Below are 25683 nucleotides of genomic sequence, written 5' to 3'. Positions count from 1 at the left end.
CACACACCTCAATCAGTCATCTTTCTCACCATTATTCTGTCCACCATAGCACCTACACAGCAATGTGGTAGGTAATATTCACAATCATCTTTGTATCAATTCGTGGATATGTATAGTCTTCAACCTGTTCCAGTTCTGTAACAACGGAAAATTGGAAACATGTTCATAGGACTTTTTCAGTTTATTTTCACATGTAGAATCACCTCAAAAACTATGTGACTTTCCTCCTGAATCACCCTGTATAAAAAGATATGCTAATGTCAGATTCAGTTTATTCCAAATTGGATTTGTGACAATATTTGAAAGTACCTTTCCTAAAAAGTTTTCCAGAAAAGTTGAATGCAACTGTCATACGCCAACGCTGAATGTGAATCATTGCTGCCTGTGGCCACTGCTTACCACAATGCAGAAGTACATCTCATTGGTGGCGTGGATATTGCTGATTGGGCCACACGTGTAGGTGGTGGCAAACTTCCGAAACTGTCTCAGAGTGTGAGCTCTAGTTGCATCTATTGGCCACGATGATGATGATGATGATGATGATGATGGTTTGTGGGGTGCTCAACATTGAGCTCATCAGTGCCTGTACAAGTTCCCAATCAGTCCAGTTCCAATCTTGCCAATTCCCAAACGATGCTGAGGTGACGAGGACCACACAAACACCCAGTCCCCAGCCAGGAAATAAACCCGGGACCCCGTGATCCAGAGGTAGCAGCATCTATTGGCAAGGACACAACACAGCTCCCCTTACTCCATCTCCCACCTTGAACCTCCTCACCATCATCATGTAGTGTCGATTGCTGCTATGACAGGGGGAGGGGGGGGGGGGGGGAGATGTTGTAAACAAAGACTCAATGCCAGCGTCATGCAAATTACGAGGGCAAAGTTTGTTCCAGTGTCGCTGCTGCAAACCTGTTAGACCCTGTACAAGAAACATGGATCTACCTGATGATTTTACAATACTGCCACGCTCTCAGGTCTTTTGTCTGCCGTACAGTCTGAAAAAAATTTGTTGATTAAGTTTATACATTTCCTGTATTGGGCATTGTAGATGCTGGCTACCACGGGAGGGGGGGGGGGGGGGGAGGGGTGGATGCGGCAGCTGAAGCAGTGTGTGGTGGTGCAGTACACGGAGCAACTCCACTGGTAGAGGGCTGTTGCAGGGCTGGGAGTAGTAAGGCAAGAAGAGGAAGAGCAGCAAAAAGTTCCCGCATAGCTTAGCCATCTGCTGTTTGAAAGTGTGCACGAAGCGCTCCACTTCTCCCTTTGACTGAGGGTGAAAATGTTTGCTGGTGATGTGATGAATGCCATTGGTGGCACGAAAATTCTCAAATTCTACCAACACAAATTGAGGTCCATTGTCAGTCAGTAGCAACACTGGAAGACCTGCAATGCAAAATATGGACTGCATAGACTAGAGCAAGCAATGTGTAGATATTGAATTCATTGGCATCACAAAAGGGAACTTGCTATATGCGTCGCTGAGAATCAGGCAACGAATGTTCCAGTAGGGTCCAGCAAAGTCCAGATGAATGTGCTGTCAAGGCGCTTCTGGTTTTGGCCAATCAAAGAAATGTTGAGGAGGGGCTGCCTGGTGTTCCACACAAGCATGACACTGTACCATCATCTGATCTATTTGAGCATTCATGCCGAACCAAGTGCAGTGTCTGTGAGCGTATTGTTTCGTGCAGACATGCCCCAGTGACTCTGGTGGAGCAAGCTGACTACATTTCTCTCTAGTGTGTTTTGGATGTCCATATGCAATTGTTCTGATTCAGTGCCTAGCAATATAACACTGTGAAGCACTGATAAGTCATGCCGACATGCAAAGTATCTGTGGATCACCAGACTAATGATTTGTTTCACTGAGCGAGGCCGACTCATGCAGATGTAGTGCAACAAAATCTGCAAGTCCAGGTCCACTGCTGTAGCATGGACGACCTTCCGGTGATCTAAGGGGAATTGGTCCAGAACATGCGGCAGCTGAAGCAAAGTCCTCTGTATTGGGTGACAGCATGATGCTTCTGAAGTGTCAAAGTCCTCATCCAGTCCCACTGGAAGGCACGAGAGTGTGTCTGCTTTGGCATGCTTGGCTGTGGACCTGTAAATTATCTTGTACTAATAATGTGAGAGAATGAGAACCCATCATTGCAATTTTTTTGTAGTGCAGTTTGGAATAGGGTTGGTCAGGTTTAAAAGTGAATGCAATTGTTTTTGGTCAGTGACCAAGCAGAATTTTCTTCTATACAATTATTGGTGGAATTTAGTCCTTCATAAATGATTGCAAGAGCCTCTTTCTCTATCTGTGAATAATTGGTCTGAGCCTTGTTGAGAAGTTTGGAGGTGAAAGTTAATGGTCTGTCTGCAGAACCAATTCTGTGCAAAGAACTGCGCCAGTGCCGTAAGAGGGTGTGGCCATAGCCAAGGGAACTAGTTTGCCAGGATTGAAACGGACAATTTTCCAGGATTAAAATGAACCAGACAATGATTGTTGAGCACAAGCGTCTTTCAGTTTCTGAAATGCGATGTCACATTCGTGGGATCACACGAAAAATACATTCTTGCATCGAAGACGATGTAAGTGCACTGCAATTAGAGCTGCTTGAGGAACTGAGCGGATATAGTAGGTCAGCTCCCTAGTACTGATTGCAATTCAGAGAGATTTCTTGGATGTTTGAGGTCACAAATAGCCCACAAGTGTGACTGTGTCGGATGAGCACTTTGGGAAGTGGCCACATGATCTAACTATTCAATTTCAGTCTGAAAGTACATACACTTGCCTTTGCTACTTATGAGGCCTGCCTCTGACAGCACTTTGAATGGGCAATGAAAATTACTGAGGTGCTCTTTTTGCCACACAGCCTGATTCCACAATGTTATCCAAGTAATTTGTACATGAAGGCGCAGATGCAGTTAATTGTTCCAGATAGCGTTTAAAGATCACTGGTAGAGATGTGCTACCAAAAAACAAGCAAAGAAACTTGTAGAGTTCCATATGTGTATTAATCACAAACATTTCCTGTGACTGTTCATCTAATGGACTCTGTAGGTAGGCATTGTACAGATCAATCTTGCAGAAGTAGCGACATGATTCTAAGTGGTCCATAAGTTCATCAGGTTGTGCCAGTGGGAACATATCATTTACTGTCTGAGGATTCACTGTCACCTTAAAGTCTGTGCAGATTCTCACTCCCTGAAGGCTTCTTCACAAAAACTAATGGGGATGTCCAGACTGGCTGCGATGGGTGAAGTGATGCCTTTTTCCTATTACTGCATAAGTTCCTTTGCGACAATTCCATGGAGCACATATAGTACTACACAAACTCTCGAAAAGCAGGGGTGTGCATTGTCTTTCATTGCCACACGAGTAACAAAATTGGTAGCTTTACAGCTAACAATCTTTAAATTTGTCACACAACTGAGCAACTCTGTCTCTAGAGCCAAATGAAGTAACTTATAGCGCAATGTATACAATATGCCATCCAAACAAGTCAAACAAATCAAGGCCAAAACCTAGAATGACAGTCTTTTGCAGATTTTGATAGATGCCAGGAAGGCTACAAGATCCTAATACTGGGATATCCTCTCCATTATACATTGTCAGAGTAGTTGTTGGCTCCTTTAACTTCAGTTTGCCAAGCAGATCATAAGTATTTTGATTTAGAGATCAATCTGCCAGGAAGTTGCATATTTTGATTTAGCAATGAGACTGAAGCACCCATGTGTAACTGAAACTGAATACTTTGGCGAGCAATAACATGGTCCACAAAATTTTGTTCGAGTGGCATTGCACTGAAGAACCTACTGTTTCTTTGTACTGCACAGTTTCACTGCTATGTGCTACACTAGCATCACAGCTTGGCTCAGACTGAACAATATGCATGTGAAAGTTCGAGTTACGTGGGTGTTTGTTCTCAGTGGAAGTCTTTGTCACTTGCAGAATGTGCACGTTCTTACCACATGCAAAACAAATTACATAACACAAAATGCACCAGTCGTATTTCTGAGATTTGGAACAGTACAGGCAAGACTTCATGCTGATAGATTTCTGGTCATGGTGTTATATGGCGAGCTGTGGTGTACCTGACATGGCTGCTGTGTGTTTGCCTTCAAAGTGAGTTGCTTATGCTGCCTCGAAATGTTATCTTTTGAGGCTATGGCACAAACATCCCCCGCATGAAAGTCAATAATCTGCAAAACCTGTTGCAACATGAGATCAGGGTATTTTAAGATTTGTTCATGGATTCAACTATCTGCCACATTTTGGGTAATAGCATCATGAATCAACAAGTCTCTATAGTATTTTCCACATTCACAATTAAATTTGTACTGTCTTGTGAGCCCCTGCAAATCTGTCACCAATTGCGTGTATGTCTGACCTGATTATTTCTTGAACCTAAAGAATTTAAATCTGGCAGCCACCACATTGATCTTATTGCCATAATATTTGTTCAATGCTTGAATAAGCTCATCATAGCTAACTAGTTCTGAGCTTGTAGTAGGGAATAACTTCGCACAAATGTGTTAAAAGACTGCTTGACAGTATTTTGAATTTGCTGAGCGGCCAGCTGTGCTTCAAATTGTGGCAAATATTCCAACTGGTCTTCCTTTTCTTCTTCAAATTGTCAAAATGGAGGCAGCAGCGAAGGCTGTGCTGCTTGTGGCAGTGCAGTGGGTGACGGAGTCAGAGTCTGTATCTCATTTGCTGCCATCTGTGTTTGGATGAACCTCTTCATCAGTACCATAAACTGGTTCATTGACTGCACCTGTAACTGAAGAAACTGATTTAAATCGAGCCATAGTACTGCATGTGTTTGCGTTTATGGCACTGCTGATTGTGGGGCAGGCAAATGAGGGGTTTGGAATGGTAGGTCTCATGTGGTAAACAAATACTAAAACAAACACACAAGAAATTCTATAGCTAACTTATGAACTATGGCAGCACAGCAATTAAAGAACAAAAAACCAATCTGTAACAGAAATTTCCACAAGCACAAAAAGTTAACAAACAAGTAAGCAAGGAATATCCAAGGGATGCAGTAAATGATGATGTGCATTGAGTTCGGAATTCTTGTTGCCAGATGATGTGTACGGGTCATCTGGTTAGAATGGCTTGTTCACGTCATATTAGGCTTAAGTGTTCCAAGGTGGACAGAGGAACTGACAGTGCAGACAAATTACTGACACGCACACATACACTTTATTGTTCTGTGATACTGAACTAAAGTTGTTCAGCAACTTGTTGGATGTGCTTGTGGACAAATACGACTAAGCAGTGGCCTGTCTACTTGTACATTACTGAATACAGTGTCCACAAGTCTATGCCGTCCTGGGTACCACACTGTCAATTGCTGTAGTAAACATCTTTCACTACGTGAAGGCTATAGACAACTCCACTTGTAGACTAAGTATCACAGGCTGATCTCCACTACGAACGGTAGCTACGAACTGCAACCATAAAGCTCTGTCCTAGAACTTTCTAATGTCAATGCCGAACATGAACGATTGCTGCCTGTGACCACCACATATCACAGTGTAGAAGTCCATCTCATTTGCAATGGCACAGAGGTTGCTGATTGCGTTGCACTTGTGGTTGGCTGTGAACTTCAAAGTGCCACCCCTGGCACCAGTTGGAAAGTGTCTGAGTGTCAGCTCCAGTTGCCTCCATTGATGAGAACACAGCAGGTTGCTGCAGACTTGAATAAGAATGAGAGCTTTGCTAAGCTTCTTGACAGTGTCCATTCCTATTCAACATTTCCAACTGAGCTACAGTTCCTGGCATAACGCTTGCCAACAATGAGTTGATCTTCAGGGATGTTAAACTTAAAAATTTTTAATGTTTGTAGATAAGTCTACAACCGAACAGATTGTCAGGAATCAGTTTAATTTATACTCTAAACTTAAATATTTTTAAGATAACTTGGTTAATTAACAGAATAAGAGGTGGAATCCAAAATTTTCGGGACTGGTGCTGCCATCTGGAAAGTAGGGGTAGTAGATCTTTGCACCGCTAGGTGGCGAGATCTGCATATCTGATGAGTCAGTGTGCGGAGTGGCATTCAGCTGGGAGGATGTGTTGTGTGTCCACAGTGATTTCCGTAATACTCTGTGTTTGGTGTGTGATGATTTTATGATGGATCTGCAAACAGAACAGCGCATGTGTATCAAATTCTGTGCCGTTCTCAGGACAATTGCTACGGAGACCCCTGCAATGATTCAATAAGTGTTTGGGGGACAGAGCCTGAGCTGTACACGTGTGTTTGAGTGGCTCTCCAAGACCCAAAAAGCGAGACGGGGGAAGAGCAAAGTGAAGAGCATGATCATCATTTTCTTTGATACCAAAGGAATTGTGCACAAAGAATTCAGCCCACCCAACCAAACAGTGAATTCCGTGTACTACTGTGACGTTTCGTGGTGGCTCCATGAAAATGTGCGGCGACGACAGCCCGAATTTTGGCATCAAGGGAACTGGCTGCTGCACCACGACAACGCGCCCTGTCACAAGTCCTTGCTCACCAGGAGGACCTTTTTGGCAAAAAACAACATGGAGGTTGTATCCCACCCACCATACTCGCCAGATTTGGCACCTTGTGACTTTGCGCTATTCCCAAAACTGAAACTCAAGTTGAAAGGCCATCGGTTCGACACTCTAGAGAGGATTCAAGAAGCATCACTTGATAAGCACCCTTAAAGAACAAGACTTCCAGAAAATGTTTGACCAGTGGCAGAAGCACTGGGACTGGTGTGTACGTGCAACGGGAACTACTTCGAGGGTGATGGTGGCCATTAGTCCAAAGGTAAGGTTTACAACAGATGGCAGCACCAGTTCCGAAAATTTTGGATAGCAACTCATAGTTGCTGTTAAAAATAAAGAAGGGGTTGCTATTTTCTAATAAAAAAGATTCAGATTTTGCTTATCTACTACTGTATTATACAAGTGTTCAGAAAGTGTACAATGTATAGGTTTAATTAAAAATTTTGGTAGTGTCTTGTCTGTTGTTCACTTTTTATCATGTTATTTTTCATGAAAATATAAATCTTCTGCTCTAAGCATCCCTGGAAGATTGCTCTCTCTCTCTCTCTCTCTCTCTCTCTCTCTCTCTCTCTCTCTCTCTCTCTCTGCCTGCCTGTTGCTGGCGTTGATCGTTGATCCGTGACAGTCATTCTCCACCTGCCGTGTCTTTGATCACAATTATCGTAAATCATGACATCTTTGACCTTGGAGAGACTGAACTTCATTTATGGTGCTTCCTCCTATACTGGGTCCTTGTATCCCCATAACAGTATAGAATCTTTGAGCTAACTATGCATTCATATTCACCTTAAACCACCCTCCAACCATGACACTAACTGCCTTGCTTGGCAATTCCGTACATACAAATGGGTTTTAAACTTTTATTTGTTCATCAATAATGAGTCCCTGCAGATTTAGTGTTTGAATAGGATGTGAAATAGGAATTGTCAGACCTCACGAGGGGTTGCTTGTATAAAATTTTATTTAACTTTGCATTATGAGGCACCTTTTCAAAGTTGTTTGGTTACAATTTTATAAATTTAGGATATGTATCATTCAGCTTTTTAAAAGTTTGGACCTGTAATCTTTTAAAGTGGTGAAAATTCTTGCTAGATTTTCTGCAGAAAAATTTGTTATCTTTTCGGAAGTCCTCGTATTTTTACCTTAAATGCTACACTTTTACTTGTGGAATTCATAGGTGCTGACATCATGGTTTGCTTGTGCTTTCATTGGATAACTTTCTATGTGTACAGATTGGAAAGGGTCGGCTTCATCTTTGGAATAAAATAACAGCCATTATTATGTGCTTGTATTTATTACATAAAGGATTTCTCTCATAATTATCTAATCATATAAAGCAAACCATAATCGTGTTTTATGTTACCAATTTTGCACTTCTTGTTACACTCATTCCAGATGTCTGTTGACAAAAATAATCAGCACAGTTTTAACAGCTACATGTTTGAAGCAGACTACATTTAAATTTTTTGGGAGTATGTTTGTGAGATCTCATCACTGAGAGCACATATATAATCCAGAAAGTTTCCACTTATGTGTTGCTGACCCTACATTAGTGTATTATATGACTGAATGTGCATATAATAATTTTCTTTTACAGGCATGTGAAGGATCTCTTAATTCTAACATCTGCATGCCAGATGCTGTCTATCTTTTCAAATTACTTTTGGCTGCTGTGGCTGCTGGTGAGTTTTTGCAAAAATTTTATAACAATAATCTGAAACTTATGCTTTCTTTTTTTGCTCTGTAAAACCCGTAACTATTTCTATTGTTTTTAAAATGATGGCTGTCACATTAGAGAACAGCTTTTCCTGCAATTAACTAATGGCAAGAAGTTAATTTAGGAATGGTGAGTGGCAAAAGATAAGAATCCTGGAAAGATTTGTCTAGACCTAACATTTCTTTTGCAGTGACTGAGTGATGTGTCACAAGCTTAAGACATGTGATTTGTATTCAGTAGTTGGCTTCAAATCCCTGCCCAGCCAACCATATTAATACTTTCTGTAATTTCCCCAAATCTTGGTTCCATTGAATAGGTCACAGCAATTCCCATTGTTTTGCAACTTAAGTGAGTGTTCCATCTTTAATAATCACATACATGTTGGGATGCCCATTCTTCTTAATGCTGGGAATAAAATGAAGTCTGCCCAAGAAACATGATGCACCTCTAGGATAGTATGAATGGGATATCACGGAAAATTTGTAGGGCTTTTTTTTATTCTCTTCAGTCAAGATGCCATAGACATAAATGTGAGAAATGACAAAAAAATGTTGTAGATACCATAGGACAAAAACAACAAAATTTCACACTTGTTAGTGAAAAAAAAGTATATGATAACAGAAGTAGTACAAACTTTTGCCAACCATATGGAATTAATCAGAAATATTTATATGGCATCAGAAAGTATACCGAGAGTAATGTGGTTCATTTTTCAAAAAACCTGAACATTCAAATTTGATTAGCCATGTAGATGATACACGTAATATAAAAGGAAATGCCATTCTGTTCTTAAAAATGTCTGCTAGGTTCAGGGAAAATTGTGTTGGGTGAGAGCATCCAGATTTCTCCATGTAGTTAAACAACACTCAGGTCTTGAGAGTAACAGTGTTGCCATGCACAGCAACTGCATATCTCTGCAAGGACATTTCTTCTGTTGCTTTTCACACATTGTGCCAACAGCACATACAATATTAAAGCATGAAACATAATTATGTGAGGTTACTCAAGACACACAGCAACTGATGTTTTCACTACAATTGCCCATCTGTGAAGTTGAGAGAAAAATAATATTGGGTGAGAGAATTCAGATGGCTCATATGTTTTAACAAATACTTATATTTCATTAATCAAGTTGTAGTTCATGTACAGGAACTGGATACTGGTTAATTTCATGGTAGATGATTTGTTTATATCTGTTGATACAGCACCCATAGTATTAAAAACAGATCCACATCTGAACACTATTCATGTTTTATACGAACTGACTTGTGTCCGCTGCACTGCCTTCTATGTAGGACTGACCACCACAAAGCTGGCAGAATGTGTAAACAAAACTTTTTAAGCTCTTACCTATGAAACGGAAACACAACTAGAATGAGTAAATTCATGGGACACTACCAATAGTAGTATAAAACACCATTTCATGCATTCGCTCTGGCTGACCAACTATCCTATCATCATAGACTGCCTGTCCTATCCTCATAAGCCATGGTACATATGCTATGTGTCGTATATTTTACCTATTAATTTACATTGTATTACATCGAAAAATCCTATATCATTATCAGATGATGCTTGGCTGAATAAAGATAAATCAATTTTAAAAATTATAAATAGGACATTGTTGAGTTGATGCCAACAGTGAAACATGCAAAATTATTGAAAATATGTCTGCATAAAAAGACAAGATCTCTCTCTCTCTCTCTCTCTCTCTCTCTCTCTCTCTCTCTCTCTCACACACACACACACACACACACACACACACACACACACACACACACACACACACAAAACCCCCACCTCATACTACGTATTGGTAATGCCTGCACTTTTGTGGTAAGTTGTGAGACAGAACAGGTGATTTGTATAGTCAGTGACATAATGACGTTTTCCATTCAATCATAGGAGAATATGAAGTTTTTAATGTAACAACCCCCTTACCATAATAGGTTCTAGAGTACAATCCAACTTAATTTTCATAGATAACCATTTCCTTTGCAGAGACAAACATACACTAATGTAGTATAGTAAATGTTTCATAATAAAATTCAGTCATTAGTGACACAGTTGTTTTTGTTTTGCTTTACCGCTTTCGACGGATTGGTCTATGAGCTTCAGAAGCATTCAAAATTTGGGGTATTATAAGTCAGCAGAACATGAGCATGTATTTATGTAAAGTATAAGAAGTGTATTACAAAATCTTACTTATTGTTTAATCTAAATTGGATTGAAAATCCTTAAAGAGGAATGCAACCATTGTGGCAGTAATTATGAAGTAGACTTAAAAATAGTGTATGGTTGCTCAAAACTATTCACTGTTTTTTTGTGAATTTTTTTTTTTTTCATGACGTGTTTCGGGTTTATCCTGTCATATAATGACCTGATAAATAAAAAAAATTTCGTTTTACGTATTGTACATGTTACAAGAGTCTTATAATGGTCATTACAATAAAATAACAGTCAAGAATAATAAATTGTGAACCTCCAATACATAATGTAGAGTATATATGTACACCACGACTTCAATATACCATGAAATTACAATGAAATCCAGACCATTAGCGACTTACAGGCATTGATAAATATCAACGGGGACAGTTGGAAATGTGTGCCTCGACCGGGACTCGAACCCGGGATCTCCTGCTTACACGGCAGATGCTCTGTCTGACTGAGCCATTGAGGACACACAGGATAGTGTGACTGCAGGGACTTGTCTGTGGCACGCTCCCCGGGACACCCATATTTCCAACTTACTGTTCACACAGTACATTTGTAGTGCCCCTGCCCACTATACTCATTACTCACGGCAGTCAATCAATCTACCGATTCCCGTAACAGTTTGAGCAATGTGAGTGCATCCGTACTGAAGAAGATCATTGGCTGGTAAGCCCCTGCAGTCGCACTACCCTCTGTGTACTTGATGGCTCAGTCGGATAGAGCGTCTGCCATGTAAGCAGGACATCCCGAATTCGAGTCCCGGTTGGGGCACACATTTTCAACTGTCCCCATTGATATTTATTGACACCTGTAAACAGCTAATGGTCTGGATTTAATTGTAATTTAATTCCTCGAGACCTGCAAGATCACCAGTGGTATCTGTTCTTTCAGACAGTTAGAACTGTAGCATCAAGGTGAAATGTCTGTACTGCAGAAGACAACATTGCACCTGCTGGGGTTACTGGAGCACAGATATACGTGCCAAGTGCCACAACTTTGCATGGCTTATGTGGAAGCTACTGGTCAAGTAAACATATATATGTGTGAAAAATCAGAAATTACACAACGGTCCGCAGTATAGATTATTGGCAACTTTTGCAAGGAACTACATAGTAAAATTACCTGTGTACATTACAAATAATCATAAAAGTACAAGTTATGGAAATCCTTTATAAAATGCCCACACACCAGATGACAACCTGCTTGTCCAGTTTACAAATGTGTATTAAAAATATTAAGTTCATACATAAAATGTCATTGATTGATTACTTTTCAAAGTACAGACAAGTCACTGTAATTGGTTTATTATTTCGTAAAGATATTTCAGGTGTAACCACAAAGGGCTTTAAACTGGGTTCTTGCCACCAACAACAGCTTTTCTGAATTTCACAGGTGGGAATTCTCCCTGCAATACATCCCACATTCCTGTAACCCTCCGTGCCTCAACATTTGTTAGTCATAGTCCTTACCCATATAGCCCCTTCCCTGTTCCCATTCCAGCACTACACAGCCCTCTATTCCAACAATGCACACACAGTCTTTTTACTTCTCTCCTTTTCTGCTAACCTGCCTCCAAAGCACACTCCCCCCCCCCTTCCCACCATCCGTCTAACCTCCCGACTGCTGCTATCCCTCCCCTTCCTCACCCAGCCTCCTCCTTACTCCCACCACCCAGTTTGCTTCTCCCATCACGCACTGCTGCTCGCTGAAATGCCCAGCTTAACCCGCAGGACATGTAGGTTAAATTGTGGAAAGGGGCCAAAATAAGGGGCTGTCAGTTACAAGTGAACATACAGCTTATTATTTGATCAAACATTACAAGAGCCGAAAAAAATTTTTTTTTTAAACACACAGCTTTAATCTTTGCGACTTAATTACCGGCTGAAAGCCACTTTAATTTAAAACGGCTGAAGGCCAATAACTTAAAACACAAGCATAATCAGAAATTTAAAAGGCAAGCCTTATCCTACAACAGTTCTTTATTTAGGCTGAAGGCCCAAAGCATCTGAGATTTTCAGAGCAAACAATCTGAATTCAAAATCAGCTGAAAGCCCAACACTTAAGGCTAAACAACATTAAATAAATAAAAAAAAAAATCTCACATAAATCAGTTCTTAATTAGGCAAAACTCAACCAAAACAGAAATTTAAAAGGCAAACCCTCATCTTAAAACAGTTCTTTACTTAGGCTGAAGGCCCAAAGAATCAGACATTTCAAGAGCAAACAAGTTAAATTCAAATTGGCTGAAGGCCTAACACTTAAAACTGCATAACATTAATTTTTTTTTAAATACTAAAGGCCTTACGTGAAAAAGTTCTTTAATTCAGGATGAAGACCTTAAGAGCAAAAAAACTCCACCTCAAAATCAGCTGAAGGCCCAACACATAAAATTCAACAACATTAAAATTTTTAAAATGCCAAAGGCCTTGCTTGAAAAAGTTCTTTGAACTAGGCTGAAGGCCTTAAGAGCAAAACGACTGAAACTCAAAATCGGCTGAAGACCCAACACTTAAAATTCAACAACATTAAAACCTTTAAAATGACAAAGATCTTATGTGAAACAGTTCTTTAAATTAGGCTGAAGGTCTAAAGAATCTTACGCCTTAAGGGCAAAACAACCTTAATTTAAGAAAGAAAAAGAAGGCTAGAAGCCATACAAGTACAAATAACAAGAACAATTTTTTAAAAAAAATGCAGTACACCCAAGGGCGCTCAGATGTTCGAGGGTTGGCATGGAATTCAAACACTAACGCTAACTTCGGTGAGACAGGCAGTCGGGCCAACCATTCACAATCCGACGACAATGCTACTGACCGACAGTCAACGGACCCACCGATAAGATAACTTCCACTTCACCTGACCAGGGCACAACAAGGAGTTCAATGGAACAACATAGAAGATGTTGGCGCCCACAACCAATCATACATGGAGCTGTCAAAGTACACACCGTGCTGGACAGCAACAACATGAGGAGGAAACTACACTGCCTGAAATTGGCCAGGGCAGGTAACCGGAACATTAATGGCCGCAAGGCAGAAGATTCTGCTGGTGCACTTCAATTCAAATAACCGAATACAGTGAAACTCCACCAGAGGGTGGCTAGAATTTTCCAACTTGAAAACCACATTGTTGCTCGCGGGAACATCCCAACAGCCGACAACAAATTCCAAACGACACAGTGTGAACAGTGTTGACTTACTGGTATGTTACATCAAAACTCAACTTTTGTGTCCAGGTTTGGTGAGCCATGGACCTCGTAGCAATGGGAACAGCCCCACACTCTCAGACACCGCGTAAAGACCACCAGTGGCCCCGGCCAAACTACGTCCCGTGGAGAATTCCTCACTGCTCCATGCCAACTGACCGACTGGTCACACAATGCCCAGCCAGAAACTATAAGCGCCAGGTCAAAGATAGTCCAAGGTGCTTATATCAATACACACTGATGCTGCCACCCACGGGAGGAGAGGATAACAGCATAATCGCGATAACCGCGGGAGACTAAACACAGAATCGCAACTAAGGTTTAATCCAGCGCATAGCATGAGCCAGCCGTGGTTTACTCGCAGTCTGGCCTTGGTAGCCGGAGACTGTGGTCATGTTTGCGAGAGTTGTATATGCATGAGTGTGTGTGTGTGTGTATGTTGACAAATTCCGATGAAGCCCTGTTTGGCCAAAAGCTGTTGTTGTGCCTGTCTGTGACTGCTATGTGGTGAGTAGCAATTATCCTTTTCATAGAATTATTTACCAATACAGAAAACTAATAAGAGTCTAGAATAAAATGCATTTTTGTATCCAAACTAAGAAATAATTTCTGACTGGCGTATATCCAATAAAATGAAAATACTCTTCGGCTTGTATTTAGGATAATCAATGTTTCCTCCAAGTTGACTTTTGACAGTACCACATAAACACCTTTTTTTCTTCCTAATTTGACATTGTGACTCTGTCTCTTCATATTCAGATAAACTCTCCAAACACAGTATAGGATGATTAATAGAAAATCTACAATCAGAATCCCCATTTCAGCTTCAGGAGGAGCTCATCTTTAGTTTGCCACCACAAAATTTTTACTGACTTTATAGTTCTGAGCTGTTGAATCATGATGTGTGTGCATAACAAGTATTATATATTTTTCTTTTGTAACTCATTTTTTCACTCATTTTACTTTTATGATATGTCACTATAACATAGTCCCATTTGTCTGCAAGTGTATCATTCATTATGTGCCAGCCAATGACAGTAGAGTACTGACAGACAGATACATGAACTGCTTTGCTTTGAGTCCAGTCACTTTATTCGTCAGTCGTTTCTTATCCTTAATAGCTATTCATGACTTCTTCATAGCTATTGCTGTGACAGAAGATTTATTGGCAGTTGAGCCCAGGTCATGGTACCGGGTTGTTGTGCACTGGGGGTAGCAATGGCAACAATGACACTGTGAATCTAGAGAATCATATAGACATGTCGAAACCAGGCTTAGGACATTTCAACACTAGTCCGTTGTACTGAAGTGGTGAACGCATTTTGGCAAAATTTAGTTATCCGCAGAGTGCAGTTAAAAAACACCTCTATGTTTTAAGGGTTGTATACTGTTCATCACCAGCTTTGATAGACTGGACTGCAAAGCAAATACACTCCTGGAAATGGAAAAAAGAACACATTGACACCGGTGTGTCAGACCCACCATACTTGCTCCGGACACTGCGAGAGGGCTGTACAAGCAATGATCACACGCACGGCACAGCGGACACACCAGGAACCGCGGTGTTGGCCGTCGAATGGCGCTAGCTGCGCAGCATTTGTGCACCGCCGCCGTCAGTGCCAGCCAGTTTGCCGTGGCATACGGAGCTCCATCGCAGTCTTTAACACTGGTAGCATGCCGCGACAGCGTGGACGTGAACCGTATGTGCAGTTGACGGACTTTGAGCGAGGGCGTATAGCGGGCATGCGGGAGGCCGGGTGGACGTACCGCCGAACTGCTCAACACGTGGGGCGTGAGGTCTCCACAGTACATCGATGTTGTCGCCAGTGGTCGGCGGAAGGTGCACGTGCCCGTCGACCTGGGACCGGACCGCAGCGACGCACGGATGCACGCCAAGACCGTAGGATCCTACGCAGTGCCGTAGGGGACCGCACCGCCACTTCCCAGCAAATTAGGGACACTGTTGCTCCTGGGGTATCGGCGAGGACCATTCGCAACCGTCTCCATGAAGCTGGGCTACGGTCCCGCACACCGTTAGGCCGTCTTCCGCTCACGCCCCAACATCGTGCAGCCCGCCTCCAGTGGTGTCGCGACAGGCGTGAATGGAGGGACGAATGGAGACGTGTCGTCTTCAGCGATGAGAGTCGCTTCTGCCTTGGTGCCAATGATGGTCGTATGCGTATTTGGCGCCGTGCAGGTGAGCGCCACAACCAGGACTGCATACGACCGAGGCACACAGGGCCAACACCCGGCATCATGGTGTGGGGAGCGATCTCCTACACTGGCCGTACACCACTGGTGATCGTCGAGGGGACACTGAATAGTGCACGGTACATCCAAACCGTCATCGAACCCATCGTTCTACCATTCCTAGACCGGCAAGGGAACTTGCTGTTCCAACAGGACAATGCACGTCCGCATGTATCCCGTGCCACCCAACGTGCTCTAGAAGGTGTAAGTCAACTACCCTGGCCAGCAAGATCTCCGGATCTGTCCCCCATTGAGCATGTTTGGGACTGGATGAAGCATCGTCTCACGCGGTCTGCACGTCCAGCACGAACGCTGGTCCAACTGAGGCGCCAGGTGGAAATGCATGGCAAGCCGTTCCACAGGACTACATCCAGCATCTCTACGATCATCTCCATGGGAGAATAGCAGCCTGCATTGCTGCGAAAGGTGGATATACACTGTACTAGTGCCGACTTTGTGCATGCTCTGTTGCCTGTGTCTATGTGCGTGTGGTTCTGTCAGTGTGATCATGTGATGTATCTGACACCAGGAATGTGTCAATTAAGTTTCCCCTTCCTGGGACAATGAATTCACGGTGTTCTTATTTCAATTTCCAGGAGTGTATGTGACTATCAAGGAGAGGCTCTCTGGTGAACATCCACTCATTTGGCTATTGTTTGCCAAAGTCAATGTTGTTTGTAACTGGTGAAATGTTATGTTTTCTGATGTATCTTTTCCACCCACCCCCTGAGGAAATGACTGTCCAATATGAGTATACAGACTATTATGTGTCCATTTCAGCCTCAAATATGTCTGGAAGTCACCTCATAGTGCCTGTCTGTGTGACACCCGAAATGCTTCTCAGGGTAGACAGTTATCTTGATGGTGCCCAGTATAGTTGTACTCAAACAATGTCATAAGGCCATGAATGCGACAACTGTATCCTGAGGAAGCAATGTTTCCAATAAACAAGCCTTCAGAACACAGGTCAGTGATGGTACAGAAATAGTTACCAGAACACAACAAGTTTTCTTGTCTCACCTCATTGTGCATCAAATTTCAACCCCCACTGAAAATGTATGGTCTGGAACAAAGCAGACAAAGCGAAAAACCTGACCAGATCCCACACCTAGAACTGAAGATGACATGTAGAATGTGCCACTATAGTTTGGGAGTACGTGGCAGAAAATGAGAGATTTATTGCTCATATTAAATGATGAAGAAACAACATCCTCCGTCGTTTTTCAGGGTCCAAAATGTCATAATGTGTCTGGTATTGAGCACTGCGGAGGCTGAATGCCCACCAGAGGAGATGGCTGTAAATGACCATTAGGGATCACCGTAGCCACTCAGTGCTGTGCTCGATGGTGAGAGCAATACCATCTCACCATGTGAATATGGCAGCCAGTAGCATTCCACATGGCAAGTATATTGGTGACAGCCCAGCACACAGCTGGTCAGTTCAGTGGTCGCATTTGATATTGTTGAATCTATCCTACCTGTACTAGGATAGCTTGATAACTATCTTGCTTGTCACCTGGTTACTCCCTTCGGTCGCATCTTGGATTTGTTTCTTCACTTCTTAGGCCCTTGTTGTCATTATGGTGAAGACTTCATTTAGCACCACATTGTCATCTAGGTTGTTTGTTCTTGTTCAGATCTGTTGTTTTATTCAGTCTGTCTGTCATGTTTCACTCACCTACCATTAGTTTGAATTACTCCGTTAGTCCCTTTTCTTCCAGTTCTCTGACATGCACTCCAATATCCATCAACCCGTGTATATAGCAGTGGTGATGAGTAAAAAGGAAGTTGTTTAGTAGCATGGACACTTAACTAAGTTCACCTGCTAGAGCAACAGCAGCAGTTAATGCAGCAGCAGCAGCATTAACTCCAGTTAGACTTACAAACATCACTTTTGCTTCAGCTAGACATGATCAGAGTACAGAACACTTGGTTGCACCAGGGCTCAGCAGCTCTGGCAACCAACACCCCCATACATCTTCTGTTGTTTCCATCTTTCAGTGATGCGAAGGAGGACTGGGACACATAGTTGCATCATCTAAAACAGCTTTGCAAGGCATTTCAAGTCACGAACAATTCAATGCAGCAATTGTTGTTTTTGCCTTGGGCTTCACCAGACATATTTGTTTTGCCTGGTTGTTGACCCCCTTGCACTCCTTTCAGAAGATATGCATTCTGTTGACTAATTACTATTCCCAACTAGACCATGTGGTTGTCCCCAGGCCTGAGTTCCATCAATGCCCTAAACAGTGGGGGTAATGATACTGTTTATGTGTCTCTGACTTGCAAGATCTTGGCTGCAAATGCTACGTCACTTGCACCAATCCTACACAGACTCCTTGCTTTGTGTCATGATGGTTCAGCTTACACAGATCCGGATGTCCAAACTGCAGTGTTGAAACAGGGTGACTCATTGTTGGAGGACATTTTGCGCATCACACACTCTTTCAAAATCACACAGGTGGCCAATGAATGACTCACGGTGAGGCCACAAGCTGCAACTGTCAGTGAACCTCCACACATTCCGCACTTGGGCTACAGGCGTAGGACAGCCCCCAGGCTGCAGTACCTTTACTGACATCTCTATGGCCGCTAAACCTCCAGATGCATCATGCTGCAGATCACAGGGCCGTTCCCTTCATGCCCAGGTATTTTTCCACTCATTCCTGGGCAGACTGTCCAGATTACTGTGGGTCCTGCACACTTTATTGAAAAGAGGGGCATCTTTCAGTGGTTTTGGCCGGCCGGTGTGGCCGTGCGGTTAAAGGCGCTTCAGTCTGGAACCGCGCAGGTTCGATTCCTGCCTCGGGCATGGATGTGTGTGATGTCCTTAGGTTAGTTAGGTTTAATTAGTTCTAAGTTCTAGGCGACTGATGACCTCAGAAGTTAAGTCGCATAGTGCTCAGAGCCATTTGAGCCATTTTTTCAGTGGTTTGTCACAGACACACAACCCGCTCCCGTCCCACGCCATGAGGGCATCAGAACACCATATGTGCGCTGCAGTCAGTAGTCCTACTTGACGACCCTTTCACGTGGAAGCTATTTCTCACCTTCAGCATTTATAATGAGTACGTCCGTTTTCAGATGGACATGGATCTCTCTTGATCAGTCTGGCAATGAGTGCCCCACTCTGGTTGACCACATATCGGCTGCTTAGATATTTGGCCTTGACATTTAGGCTTCCTGGTCTCCAACAAAGTCAAGGTCATATCCACTGCAGTCCCTTTCCTTTGCATAGATTTTCTGACACACACCACCCTTCAGCTGGATACCACGCCTCATTTTTACCATGTTAGACCCATTCTGGTGGCTTTACATACTGTGTTCGAAGCAGGAGCTTGATTGTCTCCAGGCAGGCTGATGGAGTTATCGCGCCAGTGAAATCTAGTGTGTGGGCCACCCCACTGGTCATAATCAGAAAGCCCAGTGGTTCTCTTCAATTATGTAGGGATTTCAAGGCTATGACCAATTCTCAATCAGAATTTTATCCTGTTCTCTGAATGGAGACCTCCTTACCAAACTTAGGGGGAAATACTACTCAAAGACTGATCTTGTCAGTACTTGCCTCCATTTGCTCGTAGATGGGGAACCTCAGATCATTGTTGTTGTCAACACATGTTTTGGATTGTACGAGGGGGGACCCAAAAGAAACCGGACTCCGAGGGCGCTGCCACTCGTACATGTAGTGCAGGGTTCTCACGTTAGATGATGATAGTAGAGACCTTCATGAAACAGCTGTGCAGACGGCGTCAGTGTAGAGCTGAACATGCAAGTGTGGTATTGTTTTTCTCTGACTGTTGGCGGGTTACCTCTGTGAAGTCATTGTGGCAACTTTAAAAGAACAAAGAGTGTGTGTGAAATTTTGTTTCCTACTTAAAACAACTGCAACGGAAACACACCAAATGCTTCAGAAAGCTTTCCAGGAGGACGCTATGAGCCGCACACAGGTTTTCGAGTGGTTTGAGTGCTTTGAACGTGGTGAGATGTGTGTCGAGACCAAGTTCGTTCTGGACACCCTTCAACATCACAAAATGAGGAGAACATTGAAAAGGTCTGCCAAAAGATAACGAGGATCGTCGCCAAATGCTCGACCAAATTTCAGCAGAGACAGGAATCAGTTGGAGCTCATGCCAGCGGATCTTGAGTGAGGATTTGCACATGAGATGTGTTGCTGCTAAATTTGTTCCGTGCCATCTCACACAGGAGCAAAAAACCATCTGCATGAATGTGTGTCAGAACTTGAAAACAGAGGTTGCATGTGATCCAAACTTCTTGAACAAAGTCATTACAGGGGATGAGAGTTGGTGTTACGGGTATGACTCAGAAACCGAGCAAGCGTCAAACCAGTGGAGGACTCCCAACTCTCCCAGACCAAAAAAAGCGAGGCAAGTGAGGTCAAATGTGAAGACAATGTTCATTGTCTTTTTTGATGTTCGTGGAATTGTGTATCGGGAATTCATACCCCCTGGCCAGACTGTCAACCAGCACTTTTACTTGGATGTGTTAAGGCATCTGCGAGAGGATGTGAGGAGGAAACACCCGGAACTTTGGCGATAAGGTGACTGATTTCTGAATCACGACAACCCTCCCCCCGCAAGGAATTCACACTAACTGCAGATGTTTTGGGCAAAATCAACTATTACTCCAAGTTCCTACCCCAAACAGCTCATATTGCACAACTGCTCAATCACTTGCTTAAGAAAGGGATGCCCTAAAACTAGACCCCTTTCTCCCATTTAAAAACCGTGCTAAAATCCTCCTTTTGTCTCACACCTTTCTTGCCTGAAAGCCCATTGTTCATGGTGACCAATCCATCTGCCTATGGGATTGGGGGGTTCTGGTGCACAGGAATGAGGATGGCTCCAAACATCCAACTGCACACACATTCAAGACATCGACCCCTGCACAGTGCAACTATTCACAGACTGAGAAGGAGGCACTGGTGATAGCATTTGCCATCCAAAAAAAATCATGTCTATTTTGGACCAAGTTATCTCTAATTACACATAAAAACCTTTGGTTACATTATTTGCACCTCAATCTAACCTCTTGTAGTGAACAGTTTAATGCTGCCAGTGCTGGGCATTGCTCCTAAGTGCATACAATTATACCGTCCAGTTTAAGCCCATGGCACAACATTCCCATACTGACACTTTGTTGCATCAACCAGCAGGCCTATGCCCTGAAATCCACCAACAGGAGGTCCTCTGCTTCCACATCAGCACTGTCCGATAACATACGTTAGACAGTTTCCCTGTTACACCTGCATGTGTTTTCACAACTCCACTGTGCAGAAGGTCCGCCAGACATGACTCATGACTGGCCAGCCTACCTCACCCACTAGTTGGCGACCAAGCTCGACCCCTGGAACTGTATTTCTCACGTGCATCAGTTAATTGTCCCAGCCGAATGCATCAGTTAATTGTCCCAGCTGAATGCATCAGTTAATTGTCACAGCTGAATTGCACAAGAAGTACTGAGTTTACTGCACAGGGATACTGGGGGATTTCCTGCATGAAGGCACTGGCTCGCTGACACACGTACTGGCTGCGTATCAATGCTAATATTGCAAGATCTGTCCGAGGCTGCATAGTATGTGCCTATCACCGAGCAGCAGCAGCACCACCACAATTATTTGCACCCTGGCCTGTACCCTGCCATCTCTGGGACAGCATCCACTTTGATTGTGCAAGTCTGTTTTTGGGATTGGTGTGATTGCTCATCATGGATGCATACTTCAAGTATCCGTATGTGGTACACATGGTGTCACTGGCTTTGTCCAGGTTTTAGCCATCGAAGGTTTACCTCAACTCTTTGGCCTCTCATAATGTGCCTCAATTGACAGTGTTTGCCATCACAGAATTCCATGTGGTCAATGGCATAAAACGTATTCCAGCCCTTTGTTCCATCCTTCCTCCAACCGTGAAGCAAAGCATCTCATTCAGACATTTAAGCAGCAAATGAAGAAAGTTGTCAAATCCCTTGCCACTTCATCGGCCCTAACCCACTTTTTGAGTACCTGTCACACTGTGTAAATTGCCAATCTTAGTCCCACTGAGCTGCTCCCTGGGTGGCCAGCTGTGGACGCTGCTACATCTTCTGACACCACCTACTTCAAGACCCCACTCCCAGCTGTCCCAGAATTGCACACCTGGTGTGCCTGTGTGGGCCTGCTTCTGCAGGTGACTGCGGCTTGGATCTGGTGACAGTAGCAGAGACCCATGGGTGACAACTTGCTTTTGCCCAAATACAGAAGGGGCTTGAGTGTAATAACCACAACCATCTCTAGCCTCGAGCACAGCATCACACCTTGCCACCTGCTTCCCACTATCTTCTGGTGACCATGAGGCCCCAGGCCTGGTGCCCCTGGCAACTGCCATTGACTGCCACAGGTGTGCTGACACTACCTCCTGTGTCTACGAGGGTCAGGGGAACCCTCCGTTGGCCTCGCCTCCAGTGCCATCCCTATTAACACTGCATGAGCACCCTTCCTCCACACAACCAGCAGTGGAAGGGCATGGGTCTTCATCCATATCTTCTTTCTGACTCCCACAGCAACATAGTCTCCAGCATGATGGACACACAATTTATGCAAATATTTTATTGTGTAACGCCTATTACAATTTAATGTTGACAAGAGCCTCTACCTGTGGGCTTTTACTAGTGAGCATTCATTCTGAAATACGATATATGTAATCTGGCTGCTATCTAAAGCCATGGCTTGGGATGATTCTTGTTTTGTCAATTTTATATGACAAGAGCCACTTGGCTTCTTCTAATCTAATGTACCATCATGTGATGTAGCAAGGCCTACTACTTCTGAAGAAAATATATTTTTCAACCTCTTCATAGTCAATTAAACTGTGATATTTTTGTCAGTTGCAGAAAGATACTCAGACTCGCAAAAGAATCTACATGCCAGTGATGTTTGTTGTAGGTGTTCAAGGAAAACTTTGGATGAATAGTCGTCATGAGCATCTGTAGGAGTATGCGCATAGGGAGAGCTGAACCAGTCCAGAAAGGATAGCTCATTGTCATCGAAGATTAATCATGCTCCGCTACCGCAACAGACAAGGTAGGGAAGGAAGCTACTATCAAACTGCAAGTACGATCTGGCCTGGTGGATGAACAATGTCAGTGAGTGGTAGCTGTTCCACATGAATTTTGTTGATACTTTCAAGTCAGGAGTGGAGAAAAGATAGACCAAGTGGCGAATGTTGAGACTTCATATTAGCTCTGGGAATTGCCCACCAGTTACTCAGCATTAGTACAGTGCAGGGTGTCGCCAGCTGAACGATGGGTAACCCAGAAGAAATGGAGAAGATGCTCGAAGATGATATCATTGAACCTTCAGAGAGTCATTGGTTCTCTCCGGTGGTTCCTGTGTAGGAGGAGGTTGGCACTTGGGATTTCTGCATCGACTGTGTACTGATGCCTGAACAAGATCGTGAAGAAAAATGTCTGTCCATTGCCACACATTAATGACTTTCTAAACTGCTTGAAAGGAAGAAGTGTTTCTCAACTACGGACATGTAGCCAGGCTACTGGAAAATTGAGGTTGATGAGTTGACTGTGAAATTACTGTCTTCATATCTTCATCCAGCCTCTGTGATTTTAAAGTTACAGCTTTTGGATTATGTAACATTCCAGCCACTTTCAACTGTATGATGGACAACCTGCTTCGGCACCTTAAATGGACTACATATCTTTGCTATTCTGGATGACATTGTTTTTTTTTTCTAAGTCACTTAACTGCCTGACAGTGGTCCTCAAACATATTCAGACTGGAGGTCTCTGCCTTAACCTGAAAAAGTGCCTCTTCATCACCAAAGAAATAAAAATCTTGGAGCACCTAGTGAATGGCAATGGATTGTGTCCTGATGTAGAGAAAATAAGAGCAGTCACAGAGTTTCCAACATTTTGGCACATGCTTGATGTGAGAAGTTTCCTCGGATTGTGCTTGTATCATCAGTGATTCGTAAAGGACTTCTGTATCAAGGCATACACCTTACAATAAATATTGCCGAGAGACACCAAATTTTCCTGGAACAAGGTGCAAAAAAGATATTTCCTTGTGCATAAGAAGGTTCTAACATCTTCTCCAGTTGTAGCATTGTATGAAATAATTCCAAGACAGATCTTTACACTAACACTAGCAGTTTTGGTATAGGGACAGTTCTAGTACAAATTCAGGAATGTGCTGAAAAGGTGATAGCTTATGCTTCTAAAGTATTCTTAAAGTCCAAGATGAACTACTCTACAACAAAGGGAGATTGCCCTGAAGTTGTTTAGGCCTTTAACAAATTCAGGCCTTATTTATTTGGCAAACCATCCACCATTATGATGGGCCATTGTTCTCTCTACTGACTTACTAGCTTGAAAGATCTATTGGATTGACTGGGAAGATGGGCAATTAATATTCAGGAGTACAATGTCACAATTGTGTACAAAAGGAAACACAAACACGCCAACTACCTTTCAAGGAATCGTGTGGTGAAACACAATAATGTGGATGAAATCTTAGTCATCACTGCAGTAAATGACATTGCAGTTAAACAAAGGTTAAATCTAACATTATGCCATAGAAGAAGAGGAGGAGGAGGAGGAACCAAACATTGGAGAATTCCAGTTAATTAACAGAGCATTGCATAAGAGCAATTAAAAGCCATTGGGGTAGAAATGGCTGCTCGTCGTCATAGCTCATATGTGGCCTGTCTCCTGAAGTTTTTTCAGAATGCTCCAAAATCTGGTCACTTAGGTTTTGTGAAAACTTTACACAGAATCAGACACAACTATTACTGTCTGGTGTCCTATCTGTCTGTTAGAAACTATGTGAGCCACTGTAAGGAATACCACTGGCAGAGGCACATGCTGCAGTTACCTCTGGAGCATCTGGTACGAATCCCATGTGCAGCTGTGCCATTCCACCAAACTGGAATGGACCTCTTGAAGATGGGCTCGAAGGTGACAAACAGGGATCAGTACTTTAATTACCTCACCCGCTACACTGTCACAAAAGCTGTGTTGATTGCCAAAGCTCCAGAAATTTACAGAGTTACTGTTAGAATATTTCACTTTGAATCACTGAGCACTCTGTGTGACAATCTCTAATCGTGGAAAAGTTGTCTAGTCAAGACTTGTGTCAGAGTTAATTTCACATTGCAACATCACCAACAGCCTGGCAAGTGCCTACCACCCACAGACGAATAGCCTCACAGAACACTTTAATACGATGTTGGCAGATGTACATTGATGTCCAACAGAAAGACTATTTTGTAATACTTCCTGTCATGACATTCGCATACAACACAGTGAAGTAAGACACTACAGGCTTCATGCAGTTCTTTCTCCTTGAGAGTCATGAGATTGAAACTACAATGGATACACTGTTCCATTTCAACCGGATGATACTCAGGATAACTACGTGAAATATCTCATCACCAGGACTGAAAAAGCAAAACAGCTGGCTTGCATAAGTACTGTGGACACCCAGGAGAAGGACAGAGAGCTGTACAATATGAACTACCAACCAGTGAGATACAGTCCAGGTGGCTTGGTTTGATTTTGTATGCATGTGCAGAAACAAGGACTGACAGAAAAATTGCTAAAGCACTATATCCTTCATCACTCGTCAGATGCCACATATGAAGTTGAGGATTATCACCCTTCATCAAGAAAACAAAAATGCAGAGATGTTGTCCACGTCATCGGTAAAAAGCCCTAATATAGTCCAGATGCGCAGATCAGTGATGGGAGGTT

The 25683-nt window shown here is 43.0% G+C and overlaps 1 protein-coding gene across 1 annotated transcript in view; it reads left to right on the top strand.

The window, feature by feature from the left end:
- LOC124794792 (transmembrane protein 208) overlaps positions 1-25683 on the top strand; it is a 54310-nt gene that overhangs the window by 23409 nt on the left and 5218 nt on the right. The window contains exon 4 of the mRNA XM_047258446.1: positions 8133-8217. Within this exon, the coding sequence (XP_047114402.1) occupies positions 8133-8217 (85 nt within the window). The remainder of the gene's footprint in view (positions 1-8132; positions 8218-25683) is intronic.

Source organism: Schistocerca piceifrons, chromosome 4 (assembly GCF_021461385.2).
Source record: "Schistocerca piceifrons isolate TAMUIC-IGC-003096 chromosome 4, iqSchPice1.1, whole genome shotgun sequence".
NCBI classification, from domain to species: domain Eukaryota; kingdom Metazoa; phylum Arthropoda; class Insecta; order Orthoptera; family Acrididae; genus Schistocerca; species Schistocerca piceifrons.
This window is presented reverse-complemented; position numbering and strand designations above follow the sequence as displayed.